The sequence below is a fragment of the Dromaius novaehollandiae genome, chromosome 9 (assembly GCF_036370855.1).
Source record: "Dromaius novaehollandiae isolate bDroNov1 chromosome 9, bDroNov1.hap1, whole genome shotgun sequence".
In the NCBI taxonomy this organism is placed as follows: domain Eukaryota; kingdom Metazoa; phylum Chordata; class Aves; order Casuariiformes; family Dromaiidae; genus Dromaius; species Dromaius novaehollandiae.
The window spans coordinates 13,876,652-13,891,913 of record NC_088106.1 but is presented as its reverse complement, the minus strand read 5'-3'; the positions used below and the strand labels follow the sequence as shown (position 1 = coordinate 13,891,913).

Here is a 15,262-nt window from a genome sequence, read left to right as displayed (position 1 = left end):
AAGTCTACTTTGGATACAGTGATGCTGTTACTTCCTTCTGTCTCTCACAGGCCAGTATTGCCTCCGTTTGACAGCAAAAAATTGTCTGCTTTTTCTGCATTCTCTCCATGCGCCCCCTATTACTTGCCACGTTCAGGTCTTTACCATCCATGGGTGGATAATCCAGGTTATAGATTAACCTCTCTGCAGTTGTGGGCGCCAAACCTGCCTCCAGCACCACGAGTGTGACAGTGTACCAGGAAGAGAGGTACCCACACAAGCAAGGACGTGTCCACCACGGCCTGTAACTCAGCACAGCACCAGGGTACACAGCCACACTGTTTGCACCCAGGGGGTACACGTGCATAACACCGCCTTGGGTCTTCACCTGGGTTCATTTTAGCTTAATGATCTCCGAGTACCACAATCAACTGTATCTCTGACCTTTCTTTTTCCTGTTACAATTTTCAGATGGTCTCATACCCTTATTTACATGACCTGTATGATTTGCATTTGCTTTTGCTTTATCCTGTTAACCCTGTTCCCTCACCTCATTACCCTTAGTTTGCCAGCTTATCAAAAGCCGCTTCTGTTCCACCTCCCAATGGGTTTCACAGGCTCGGTAACAATTCTGCTCCCAAAGAACACAGCACCATGAGCGAGTACACGACCTTGCACATTTTGGATATGCTGTTACTACATTGAACAATAACATAACAAATAACATTAAATAATAAAGTAATAACCATGACGACAACAATAAGAATAGTTAACTGTCTGGATCCTTGCTTCCTTTGTAGTCCTTGCCGAGAGGCTTAACTATTAGAGGCTGTATTACGTTATAACATTGCCAAGATATTAATAGCCAAACAGAGAGATGAATGGCAGGCTTACGTTGTACAATTAAAACTTTTCCAGTTTACCCTTTCGGTAAAATTTGTGGTTTATAATAAGCATCTTTGTCTATTCTGAAGAGAGTACAGATTGGAAACTTGCATAGATGGGAACAGAGGTTCATTAAAGATTTAAAATAGAATGTGGTTTGGCATTGTAAAACAAACATGCGTATAAGATGGGTTGCATCAAGAGCTGACTGAAAGAAATGCTCAGTGTTCCTTTCCTCTTGTGATCCTGGATTTACTGGTCATGCTACCCACAGAAAGGGATAAAAAGCAGTGGGAACAAAATGTGCTTGCTTGTTCCCTGATAACATGGAGGTTTGCGTTACATCCCCACTCTCTATGCGTTTCCTATATATGCATATATAAAAATATATACACACACATACACATGCAAACATATGCATTTTATACATCATGCTTCCAAATATTCATCATCATACACACTTTGTATTACTGATTTTTCTTACCTTAGTGCCTAGAAACCCCAGCTACAGACCAAACACATTGACCTGCACAGAGAGCCTGTGAGCATTTAAACATGCAGAGAGCTACACATTATTTGTTTGAGCCTAATTCAGAACAAGGCAGACTCCTGTTTCTGAAACACTGAGGAAGCCAGAGGAAGGGAGACACATCAAAAGCATTCCAATAAAGCCAAGGTTTGAGTAAGAAGGTTAACGTTACCAGGTAATTTATTTATACTGTTGGACGTGGCTTCATTTAGATAAGAGGCAGTTGCTTACGACATGGATTTTAATAAATCAAGTTAGGAGTCTCAGAAATCTGCAAAAGCACGCTCGCAAACGGAGCCGCACACACAGACCACAGCGTTATTTGCAGGCCAAGAGCTGCCGCTCGGCACCGGGAACTGGGCAGCCCTCCTGTCAGCTAAAGCGCTGGAGCATTACGGATGCTCCTCGCTAGCAAGCACCTAAGCCCAGGCCAACAGTGCTGATGATTAACAAAATCTAGCACTAGAGGGAGGCTGAACACATGTTCTGCTCTCTTTGGCCTTTTCGGCTTCTCCAAACATTAAAAGGAAGGCGATTTAAAGAAAAACCAGAGCGCTTCCAAACTGCGGCACGGGAGATGCGCTATTTAAAGCAGCACCCCCTGTTGGCAAAAAAATCATGCTTTTCCTTTCCCCAACAATTTGTCAATACACACACCCAAGCCCCCCAAAAGCTCTGTTGCCGTTCTGGCTGCTTGCTTAGCCAATGAGCCACAGCCCGCGGAGAGGCAACAACGCTAACACTCGCCCGGAGGAACTCAGGCAGCAAAACGCCTATCAACCTCCAGCGCTTAAAAGGATAAGGCACTTCCAGCTCACATCTATCGACACTTTCACGCTCCCTCCTGAGAGCAAGCACCAGGGAGGAGAGCTGGGTCTCTTCTAAGCAGTCTCCCAGAGGATGGCGTATACGCCTCCAGGCCACATTTCAGCATTTCTCCTGCCCAAACTCCTTGGCAAAGCAAACCTGCCCCCCGCCCAGCCCTCCGCCAGTTTCCTGCAAGCCGTGAGAGATCCACCAAATGGCAGGTGCCAACCTGGCCTGCGACTCGGACAGACCTGAACATGGGAATAGTTCGTCACCTGCACACTGAACAGCTCTGTAACCCCTCTGCGCGCAGGTGCTCATGATGGAGCACCCAGGGACCTGATATATTAAAGTCTACTTTATATCACACTTCATGCAGCCGCTGGAATAATGTCTGCTTGTTTCCTCATTCTAAACCCTCTCCTAAACCCACTTCTGCACCCCTTCTTCGCTATATCCCAAAATCTTTCTGGTCTTGGCAACCGATGGTGTTTACGCACTAATCAGCAGTATTTACAATAACGACGCAAACAGAGAATAGCTCTGGGACACAGGAGACTGGGGTACAATTTCCACTCTGCCACTGGTCAGCTGGGTGACCTGGGCACATCACTCGCCCTGCTTCAGTCCCTTTCCAGGAGGAGACTGGCATTTCTTCCACAAAGTGCTTTGTGGTCTGTCCATAACACACGCACTGGTAACAGCCAGGACTTGCTGGCAAAGAGATGATCCTGTGGCTAGAGGCAATTCTCTTCTCTCTGTGTTACGGTAGCACCTAGGGTCCCAAATTAAAATCAGATCCATACTGTAAACACGGCACCTGTGGATAATTAGTGGTGATTTGGAAAAGCATGTTTTTCTAACATGCCCCTTCGCAGGTTTGTAGCTGAGGGTCACATCTGCTCCGCGTCACCAGGGCCTGCCCTGATACGAAGCGCACCTGGAGCGGCCACAGGCTCTGGAATGCTGCAGCTACACCGGCAAACCCCTGCCTCTGTGGGGTGTCGCACATGCCCAGCACCCCCGAGTTATGGCCAACGTGCAGCATGTTTGCAGTGGGCTATCAAAATTCACCTAATCTATATGGTAACCTTGCTTTAAGGGTGATCTTTGGTGAAGTCACAAATGCTGCTGCAGGATGAGCAAGGCAGAAGAACAACCTGCCAGGCTCTCATTTGCCAGAGCCAAGCCTGTAAAGCACCATCCGAAGGTCTGAGTGAAACCCTCCTCTTGCGAGATGCCACGCAGAGCAGCCAGGGCTCACGCAGGCCTCCCAAGGCGTGCTCTAACCCCCAGCAATGTCACGGGCAGCTTATCTGCCGCAGACCGACACAGGGCTAAGCAGGCTACTCTGAGGCTTGAACCTGTAATTTTAGGAGAACTGGCTATTTCAAACCTGGGGCAGCCACCAAGGCTAGTGGAGGGATGAAGCCTCTGGAATATGGCTATCAAGATGCTCCCGCTTTGCACACTAAGCAAGCACTGAACGCTCCAGCCTGACGCCAAGGGAAGAAACCATCAGTGCTGTAAGTGAGGGTCCCTCTGCGTGAACAAAATGGGGCATTTTGAGAGGATTCTTACGAGAGATTTTTTCACTTTTGCTTTCCTCTGCCTCTTCAGAATTCCTTTTTAGAAACTAGAAAGCAAAAAAAACCAAAACAAAACAAAAAACACACAACAAACAACAAAAAACCCCCACCTCTCTCCCTCCCAGATCTATGTATTTCCCTTTGACAAACAGTGATTTCATTTTTCTTCCCGTCCAGGATTTTTTTCAGTTGTTTTTTTTTTTTTTTTCCTTTTAAACTGAGCACAAGCCAACGTGGCAAAAGGCTCTTTGCTTATGTCCTTATTTGTCAAACACACCATCGCCGCACCCTCACCACCATTCTGGGAACAAGCCTTTGCCGGCTGATTTCACCCGAAGGGGAACTTCCCAGCAGAACTCTCCCCCAGCTCCAACATGCTGCTTTTTAAAATAAACATTTCCTTTTCTTCTTTTCTTTTTTTTTTAAGCATTATAGTTAATAAGAAAAGAACTTAAAATTTCCTTCTCCCCTTCTCCCCAGACCTGCTGTGAATCTGAACATGATGGAGCTAGATGAGAAAACAGAAATTACAAGAAATGCCAGACCTACTGCAAAGGTATTTCATGGCCCAGTCTTCCTTTGATTTCAGAGTACAGGCACCTAAAGGGAAGTCAGATACTAAAGTACTTTTTTGGATCTGATCCTAAGTGGCCAGTTTCATTGTCCAAATAGAGATCCAGAGATAAATAGGCCTATGAAAACTGGGCATTATTATTTTAACTGCTAATCCATAAGCTACTACTTAGATTGTAATAATCTGTTCAGCTTTTAGTCATTTGCATGACATGATAATAAGCTAAGCATATCTATGCTGCTATCTTCATCGACTTAACACCTAGTATAAAAAGCTTTACCTGGGACCACAGTGCACATATTTCAAAAGCTATCATAAGTTTGAAACACTCTACCATCCAGAGGGAATTTTCTGTTTGAAAGAGGTTGATTTGCTGGAGCAGATGAATTTCAAACTCTGGAGCAAATTCAAAGGGCTCGCACTGAACGGGGTGTTGTGCAAGGCTGTAGAGGCAAAACTGCTCCAAGACAGCAGCTTCTGATCTGGTTCACACTCAGGAATGGGATTGCCTGTGCCAACATTTGCATTTAACAAATGAGAAACTGAGGCACAGAAACAAAGTGACCAGCCTAACGTCACAAAGCCAAATCAGGTTTAACTTCAGTCTGTTGGAGCCCAGTCCAACACATGGCCAAGGAGAGTCCTCCCTTGATATTCTGATGCTCTGTGGGGCTTTGCAAACACCTTCAGGAGACACAGCAGAAGGAATAGAACGATCATTTGTTCTCTTGTGCCAAAGGAACCCTCTGACCGAAATTAGAAAAAAAGAATGATGTTCAATGAGCACTGAACATTTTTCTCCCTTGCCATTTGTCCTTTTCACTCCTCATCTCTCAGGCCTTCTCACTTCAGCTTGGTTTTTGTTACTCCTGCAAGACAAGGACCTGATCTTGCAACAACAGATCCTGAAGGCTCCTGATTTAGCACTGACTTTTGTCAATTCTTGATTTCCTTCACAGAGGATGGAAGGGAAATAAAAAGGAAAAAAAAGGCAAGAGAACACAGATTAAAAGCAGAGATTTGCATCTGCTGCACAGAGTGAACTTGAATGTGGCGATAAGGAGGAGTGCTGGGATGCAGCTCCAAGGCTTCCTTTCCTCAGAATAAGCTGCCATGCAAAGGAATCTCGCTCTAACCAGATGCCTGCCAAAACCAATGCTGTTAACACTGCTCCAGCCCTGGCACTCCAAAGCCAGAGAGAAAGGGTGTGACAAATAGCAATTTCATGAGCTCAGCAGGGAAGAGCCGGTCCATCTGGTGGTTCTACCAACAGGCATGCTTCAGTGAAAGCCCTAAGTGGCTGAGGAAAATCTTTGGACGGTTGCAGGAATGAAGGAGGCATGAGGATCAGGAGACAACGGTGAGTCGAGTAGAACCCACTGCAATAAAGATAGCAAGGCCACCTTCTTGGGCACCTCAGGAACCCCCCCAGGCTGTGGGTTGACCCCAGAGAAGCATCTGAGGCAACATCGCTTCATGCCAACAACCCTTCATGCCCGTCAGGCTTCTGACAAAGGGAACGGTGCCTGCAATTGCAGAGCTCACTGTCCCTAGCCAGAAGCCTGCTGCTATGTCACTTCCTAACTCAGTCTGAGCCCTGCTCCCATGAGGTCTGCTCATATTGGAGAGGTAAGAGTCAGAACAACACTTGCTGGGGAATTACTTCATTCCCCCAAGGCTGGGAAAAGCCATGCTCTTTATTTGGCTAATGTCCCTGATGGTTGCAGCCTTTCCTGGCAACAAACAACATGCTCCTCATTAACCCCTTCCCTGTCAAAGACTGCTTAAAATGCCTAATCCATCGCAGGAACGTGCTTAGAAAGACATTGTGATAGCATCTGAACATCTCACAATAGGCAAGAGACCACAGGAAGCCCACAAAGGAGGGAAATGTTATTTCCCTTCTACAGAGGCATAAAGTAAGTAAATTTACTCTGGAGTTTGGCAGTGCTAGGAACTGAAGTCAAGTCTCTTCAGTCCTATTTAATGTTTGTCTACTAGGCTATTCTCAGGCTCATCTCAGTCTAGGGATACAGGACTACCACAGCCTTCCTGGGTCATCCAGGGCAGCCTCCTGTGACTCTGGACACCTGGCTATATAACCCTGATCAACTTTAAACCCTAGACCATTGCTTTGCTCTCACTATTCCTCTCACAGGGCTGTTCTCGACCTGCATACCCCTGGTGGTTAGAAACTTTCTAATTACCAGCCTAAGAGTATTCCTTGCAAGTTCACCCCCTCCCATTCCTGCACCTACACTCACCTTGAGCTGAAATAATTCTTCTGCCTCCCTAGTGTTTATCACCCAGATGTATTTAAAGTTTGCAGCCGTACCCCCTCTCAGCCTCCCTTTTGCTCAGCTAACAAACCAAACTCTTCTAGTATCCTCCAGCAAGATCAGTTCCCCACTCCTTGATCATCTTGACAGCCTGTCCCTGCAGTCACTGCAGTCTGAATTCATCTTTCCTGAATGTGACTAATAAAACAATACACCGCATTCCAGGTGAGCCAGCGATTTCTGCATAAAGGTGTTAATACTTCCTTGTCCAAAGAGTGAATGTCGTTGCCTGATGTACTTCAGAAGTTGCAATTATATCCAGATGGCAAGTCTAGAGGATCCAGTCCAGCAAAAAGTGGGTGAAAAGGGTCTCAGTGACATTGCTAGTGCCTGCGCCAGGGCTTATTTACCTCACTTAATTTTAGGCATTTAAGTAAAGCACTTTTAGGATCAGATTACTGCCCTAAGGTCTCTCCACAGTCAGTGGAAAGAGATGGGCCTTCCAGAAAGTAATTCATCCTGGGAAAGCTTCACTCCCATTCACTATCACAAGAACATACGACAATTAGTCCTCTAATTCAAGCCGGATGGGAAAAATCCTTTAATAGCCCAGCAAGTTTTGAATGGAAATATTCTCCTGCTTGGGAAACAAAGATTCCTAAAGCTGACTTGGGTGTTCATGACACATGATCTCAAACCACAGTACTTTGCCACCTCATTTGATTAACTCCAATTTATCTCTACAAATCCCTTTGGATCAGTTCTGCTCTAATGACAAAACTCTTGTCATCTTACCTGCACATTGAAAGAAACATCATCCAGCGGGGGCGGTGGGGGGAAGGCACCTGGTGGCGCTGGCATATTCCCGAGATCATCCACAGGAGGTGGAGGTGGAGGAAGGAAATCCCCTAGGAGAGATAATCAAGAGAACTTAGAGTCACAGCAGAGCACCAGCATTTTCCCACTTCATTTTAGTATGTCTAATCCATCCCTCCCGGGCCAGTAGGGTCACCACCTCCGAGAGAAAAAGCAGATATTTACAAAGAGACAAGAGGGATGAACTGAGTAGTTGGAGCCGCATCCAGGGATGAACTGTGCTATATTCCCAGCTCTGCCACAGCTTCATAGTACAGGAGTTAACACAGTGTTTAACCATTAAATGTCCAGTTGCTCCTGAAGATGGCTATAACAGCTCATTAATATTTATAATGCAAGTTGCTGAGAGGTCCTCAAATTGAGCAACAAAAGGTGACTTGTTACGCAGACTGAAGAGAGCAACAAGTAATTCCAAACCCCAAAGCCTAGGTCTCATTTAAACCTGCCTCAGGGGCCTACAAAACCTGCAATAACGAATGCCCCAAGTCCAGCCTTGCAACGAATCTCATCCAATTCATCCCCACTTGTGTGCCAAATTATGCCAGCTCTTTTGACAGCTATAAAGACAGTATCAGACACTGGCTAAAAGCAAGCGCTTCCTGTTGGAGAGGACACTTGAAAGGCTGGAGCTAGAGCTCCAGATTTTTGGGGCCAGGGCTCAGGCAAGTCGAGCCTGTTTAATCTCCTCGTCAACACCAAGCATGCTGCCAACTTCCTACACGCACAGGGTGAAATCACTGCCTTGGACTCACAGTCACGGGACCCACAGGAGAAAACACTTTTTTTTTTTTTTACTGCCCACTCCAGGAGTCCCCTACCCCTTTTAGCTTTGCCAGCTTAGCAGCGAGGGTCTCTATACAGCTCCTCTCCCATATCCCCACTGCTGTAAGGGAGCCACAGTCTGTACAATTTCCTTTCCTACAGGGACCTCGTAGCCAGCCTCATGTAAGGACCTGTTGGGAAGACAGCAGTCATTTCCCTGTGACAACAGCCAAGCAAGCAACAGGCAAGCCACAAGCTCAGAAGCATCCACCTCTTTTAACGCCAAGGAGGCTTTTGAAGTGTGGCTGATCTATGAAGTATCCACACTGCAATCTGCGTCTTTGTCTTAAACTTCCCAAACTGCAAGTATAAAGACAAAGCAATATACTGGATATAAAGCCATCCAGCGTAGCGTAGAGATGAAAGGCCTTTCCTAGAGAACTTCAGACAGGACTTGAGCACAAAGGACAGCAAAAGGGCAGAGCAGAAGTGGCCACGGTCAGTAGAAAAGCAGGCTGACAGAAGTGCTGGAGGAGGCAAAGAGGGGAGTTTGCCATGAGCACTGTGTTTGGCTCCTGGGGAGGCAGCTGCCTGTAATTTGGACCACTTTGGTATATTTTTATTCCCTCTCATAAAGCTTCACACCACAAGTAGAACTGCTCACTGCTGGCTCTCCTGCATGCATCCAGGATGGAAGTTTAAGAGAAATGAATAACGAGATGTATTTTACATATCTGGGAGTTGTTGTTTTTGGAGGGTTTTAAGTGTTTCTCTGAGGAAATATGGGCTCCCTGCTTGATCGTCAACATCTCAGTGCGGTGCCACGCTGCCTCCCAGGAGGAGCCCTCCATGCCAGCCAAATTACGAACAAGCAGGCTCCAAACCTTTTAGAGAAGTGCTGGAGCAAACTGCAGTGATCTGCAGTCCGCAGGGCTCTGAGCAGCTGGGTGCAAACCCCAGCGCCCCAGCCACAAGAGGAGCACAGGCAGCAGCTGGGCAGCAGAAGTTGCGGGGGAGTTTCAAACTATTTTCTCTGGGAAGCAAGATGGGTCGGCAATATTGGAAAGCTTTTCAATTCGATTCCAAATCTGCTAAAGCCACATGCTCTCTGAAAGGCACAAACTCCCGCTAGAACTTTTAGGGATCTTATTTCCCATGAAAATCATTTATTCCCAGTTTCCCCAAGTGAGAGGGGCTAGAACTCTCTCTCTCACACACACACAAATCTGAATCCCTAAGAAAATGTCATGCTAAACACAGATGTACCAAGACAGTTTGAAACAACACACTGAAAACCAATTTAAAACAATCATGTTGATCCAATAGCTAAAATCCTGTGAAACCTCCTGGCTGACAATATTATAGAGTTCAGGATCGATTAAAAAAAAAAAATAAAATAAAAAAGTATGCACAACAACTTCTGCGGTAGCTGCTCTTTGCTCTATAATTAATTCAGTCTTTATTTTAAATTATACGAAACACAATGCATAAAAAGAAAAGAAGAAATATTTTGAAATGAATATCTTAGACTTCTGTTTCAAAAAAGCCAGGATGTTTGAGTGCTGTGTAGACTGTTTTCCTTTTCTCTGAAAATGAAACTCCGACCAGCTAATGCAATTTTACAAATATATTCAACTTCAGCGAATAAGCACTTCCCAAAGAATACATTTCATACAAAGTTTCTCCAGTTAGTCCCAGCTGCAATGCCAAAGACTCATCTCCCTGCAAAGCACTGCACAAGTCAGACATGCTCCTTTTACTGCAGTACTTGAAAACACCAACGTAAAATTTAGGTATAGAAGAAATTGTTCGAGAGTAGAGAATGGGGTGAAAGGGAAGGGATAGGTTCGTGCATAAACAAAGATGAAGGGGAAAAGGACAATCATTATAATAACCACAAAACAAACACCATTTTCCACTTTTGGAAGACCTGTTTTTCCCAAAACAAAAAGAAGGTTGGCTAGATTTCTCAGAAAAAGAGAGAAAGGAGTAGGAGACAGCTGACTTTACCACCTCTTAGCACAGCTCTGCTGACTCGATCCACCGTGTCGGATAACACTTCGCTCCCCAGAAGAGCGACAGAAAAGTTTTTAGACTGGGAAGGAGAGACCAGATGTCTGATGAACTGGATGGACCTTGCAGATGTTTGGCCTTTTCCTGGTCCTCTGTGAACAGATGGACTTTTCTCCTTCACAGCTTTAGTTATTTATCCTGCCACCGCACTTTCCTCCCTTTCCCACATGCAGCTATAGGACCTGATTCTGTTCCCATTGAACTCACTGGAGAAAATTCTCTTCAATGTAGCAGGGAAAGCAGTTACTGTATTGTTATTATTGGCATTGCTATAAATCTCCCTTGGGCAGCAGGAATAAAGTGTGCAACGACCACAAGCCCTGTGTCCTGAACAACTTACAGTTTTAGATGGCACGTGGAAGAAACAGGGCTACAGCTGGGGCAGCAAAGGAGGAAAAACATTTAAAGAAAGTTAGGCTATCTTTAACCAGTATCTCACTATGGACTATTCAAACGCACCTTGGGATTGTTCCCTCATCCCAGAAGCATTACAAGCCAGGCAGATTTCATTTGCTTGGAGTTGGGTAAACTGTGGTAGGAAGCAGTGAATTCCATGACCTTTTACCAGACAGTTCTGCTACCTGCTCCTGACCTTGTCCAGGAGGAACCAGCCAGGCCATGAGACATCTGGGGGAAGGGACCACCTCTCCCGGTCTGCATGGGTGCCCTGGTGGCTGCAGGAGAACTCAGACTCCGATGTTACTGTGCTCCCATTAACCATGGGTAGGTAGGAAACACATCTCACCCTGAATACTCACACCTTCTCTGGTCTCACTCAGGCCTGCTGGCCCTCCGGGAATAAGGCATAAGATGGGCAAAAGGCTTATTAGAATTGATTACTGCTCAGCACCAAGCTCGACATTTTGGTTGAAATTCATCCAGCATCAGTCTGAACACTTGGAGGTACTTTTGGTATAAGTATGATTGCTCTATGCTTCCCCCATATGCCAACATAAAGGCACCTCCAGAAGGTGATGTATACTTAAAGGTAGGTGAAATAATCATTTGATGGTAACTCCCTCCCCACTGGCTGCAGAGGCAGCTGGGGGTCCTACCCTGCCTCTCTGGAGGAGATGACATCACCTCCTCCTCACCCCCAGCCGCAGCCCATCTCCGGCTTCTTCAATGAGAAACCTCTACCGATTATCAGAGGAGCTCAGAGGAGAAAATAAACGCTCCGCACTGCACCAGCTACTCTTTTCTTCTTACAGCTGTTAAGACTGTGAGTCAACCTATGAACGCGCTACACCGTGCAACAAATGCACCAACTCAGTTATTTCGCATACGACGGAACAACGTGCCGTGAAACCACAACTCTGCGTTTTTCTCTCTGCTGCCGGCTGACACGGCAGCGCACCCAGAGCGCCCATTCCTGCGCCCTGAGCACCAGCCAGAGGCAACGAGGAGGGCCGATACTGACGGGGCTGTTAATTCCTTCTACCAAAATTTTACAATCAAGTCATTAGAAGAAAAGAGAAAAATTACAACAGTCAATCATGCCTATGCTGGAAAACTATGGCTGAGCCATAAACAGAACTGACATCCCCCAGGTCCCAGCCCAACTCCTGGCTTCATTCAAGTCTATGCCATGCAAATGCACTTGCAAGAAGGTTTTACCACCTCCCCTTCAAAATTTCTCTTACGCTTTTCCAAAGCGATTTAAGCATTTCATTGTTATACTTTTCAAATGTACAAATAAAGAATTGCTCAAAGCCTTAACAGACTCCTACATGAGCACAAGCCTATTAAACTGAATAGAAACTCTTTGATTTTTGCCATTGGATGCCTGATGCATTCTGGGTATAAGTACAAGCTGAGATCCTGGCCTCATGCACCAAACACCTTTCTCACTTACAGTCCCACCCTCGAATTCTTAAGTGCACTCAAGTTTTTTGCAGGATTGGGCCCCTATGCCTCCAGCCTTTGCTTTGGAGGAGACACATCTGCAAGTCAACAAACAAACTGCAACACAGTAATTGCCGCCCCCATTGACTAACACAGTTGTTTAGACGTGAAAAAGTTTTGCAGCTTTGAAACTTCCAGACACACAGAAGGTCCCACTTGTTTAGTAAGAGACTATGCAGGGGGAAAACCCTCAGAAACACAAAAAAGCAAAACATCGTATTTTTCCCTGAAACAATGACTTAACGAAATCTATCAACCAACAAAACAGGATTCACACTGGTGTTCCCAGATCTCTGGCTGATATCTGAAGATTACATGCCCAGATGTTTTTCATTTTTCTCCTTCAAAACAAAAATAACCCTTTATCATCATCATCTGGATAATTTCGGACTCTGAGGCTGGTTCAGAATCAGTTTGAATCACCTCAAGAACAAAGTTCTCCCCTGACTCAGAGCAGAACAAGGACAAAGATGAAACAAAACCCTCTCAGTGTGTTTCAGTCCTGATCCAAAGGGTCTGCAGTCTGGAAAACACTGAGTAGATACAGACATTTTCCAGTGCCTGGTCAAATATTTAACTTCTACTGCAGAGAGCCAAAATTTGCAATTTGTGGGTTACTTACGGTGAAATGATTAAGACTTGTACTTAGACCCTAATGCATTTGGCATTGGGCTAAAAGTCTTTTGATTGAGGTCACTGTAAACTTCTCTCCATTCACATATACCTGTATTCCACAACAACAATTGCAATACCCTGTGGAATATTACAGTATTATTAAGTGGTATGAAACACTTTATATTGCAAAAGTGACACTGCAGAATTTTTATAGAAAACTGACACTAGATACAACCTGGTGACTATCAGGTATAAACACGCATCCTCTTCTGAACCCTCCAAACCATTACGTCTCCAAAATGAATACTTCCCTATATCCATCTGGATGTACCGCATATCACTGGACAAGAAAAATACACAATTAAAATTGTATTTTGTGTTGGAGCATCCTTGGCCAAAAACATGTCATGAGTAGTCATTTGACACCACATTTGTACATGTGAAGCTGTCACATGATTACACACCAACTACACAGTCTACCTAAATATACCAAACTGGCCTGTGATTCCTAAAATTAGGCAGCTCCACCAACCAAAAGCACTGTTTAAATTACCACTCTCTTGCCAATCATTAATCCTACCATTTGAACTATTTTTGCTAATCAGCTACTGTATTAATAAGCAGGGGGAGAAAAAAAACACACTGGCTAATTTCATTCTCAGCATTTAAAAAAGGAATACTGAATCTGTCAGGTAGTTGCACTAAAAATTTACTTCACCACCTGCTAGCTGAAATATTGCTTTTATGGATTTATATTGTATTAAAAGGTCACTGGCTGTTTAAGTCTTAAACAGTTTTAATCATTCTAAAAGTCTCTTAACAGTAAGAAAAGGAAGCTCAGAACAAACAGCAGCAGGGATTCTAATTAAAAGGGCCAATTCATCTAATTTTATTTGGGGTTAATTATTCAGGATTCACTCTCTGATGTGTAAGGAATAGCAATTAGTAATTTTAGTGATTTGAGGAACATTGGAGGTGTAATCAGTTAAAATGAGTGAGTGTTTACAACACAAGATGTTGAATTAGTTTCTCCCAGCTGGAGAACAGGAACATTAGTCCCCTACAGTTCAGGGCTATGAATCGCAGTCCTGCTTAAAATATGCGCTTCAAATAAAAAACACACACCAACAATCATCTGGTAATTTTGTTTACTACATGGAAAGTCAATAGGCAACATGTACCAAGGCAGCTTATACTTCCTCATCTCAGCCTTCACCCACATCATCCAAGTACCCCAACCACTGGGATCGGTCAGAAGCAATTCCCTGGTATTGCTCCTATCTGCACAACTTCAGCCAGACTACCACCATCCTGACGCACAGCCTTTTGCTACAGCTTGCTGAGATAATGAAAGAAGCAGCCTGTGAAACTCTCAAATGTTAATTAACCTCTGTGTTTAAATATACAGAGGAAGAATGACCGTGGGATTAACTTAAAACCTCTTGGTGCAATTCCTACTACAAATGCAAATCCAAAATAGCTCCACTGGAATCGCTCTGGATTTATTCCAGAATAACCAGAGCCAGAATAAGTCACAAAAGCTTTCAGAGGTAGCAGATGAGGCTCCAGAGGGGATGAAGGAGTTGTATGGAAGAGCGCCAACAGGTTGATCCAAGGCTAGCTGTCTTGGCATTTGGGTTGGAGCTGAGACAGCAGCTCAGAAGCCACCTTGCCCATCTTTCAGCCTGCAAACGCAGCCTCCGATGCTGCTCCTGGGTGCCCTGCAGAGCACGCTCAACTCTCCATGTACCTGAAGGCTGATGTGCCGGCAGGAGGCAACTGTGCTTTTATCATGGTATAGACATAGCCAGGTACTTCAGTGTGATTGGAACTGGACCTCTAGCCTAAACGTTTTTAGCTTGGCATGGCCACTCAAAGCAACGGAGCTAGCACCCCCGGCAAGGCTCACTTCAGATGAGTCAGCTTTTCTTGAGCAATTTTATTTACCACAAACAGGTGCTATTTTTAGTATCCAGTATACAGGTCTTTTATTCAGCCTGTGGTCACCAATGGGGAAAATCCCATTCATCTTTAGTTCACGTTAGAACTCGCTGAACTCCCTCTCAAGACACCCTCAAAGGCAGTAATTAGCACATGGCTAGGAACCAAAGGCTCAGTTCCCCAAATTATGCAAAATCTCAGCCACTTCACCACACTGGATGCCCCATATCAAAAACTCTGACATCAAAACAATGCTTATTTGCTAAGACTGCATTTTTAATCAGCTTGTGTCTGCAGACACCTACCACGTCATCCTTCCCAGCAGAATGCAATTGATGTTCCCACAGCCCCAACAGTCAAAGTGTATGAGGGACGCAGATTTGGACAAGATTTATATAGTCAAAAATTTGTCTTCCCCCATGCACATTACTCAGACATCCTACAGGCT

At 44.9% G+C, this 15,262-nt stretch overlaps 1 protein-coding gene across 12 annotated transcripts in view; it reads right to left on the bottom strand.

The window, feature by feature from the left end:
- LPP (LIM domain containing preferred translocation partner in lipoma) overlaps positions 1-15,262 on the bottom strand; it is a 367,548-nt gene that overhangs the window by 186,505 nt on the left and 165,781 nt on the right. For all 12 annotated transcript variants that reach the window (XM_064516781.1, XM_064516778.1, XM_064516782.1 and 9 more), the window contains one exon: positions 7,438-7,550. In XM_064516781.1, the coding sequence (XP_064372851.1) occupies positions 7,438-7,550 (113 nt within the window). The remainder of the gene's footprint in view (positions 1-7,437; positions 7,551-15,262) is intronic.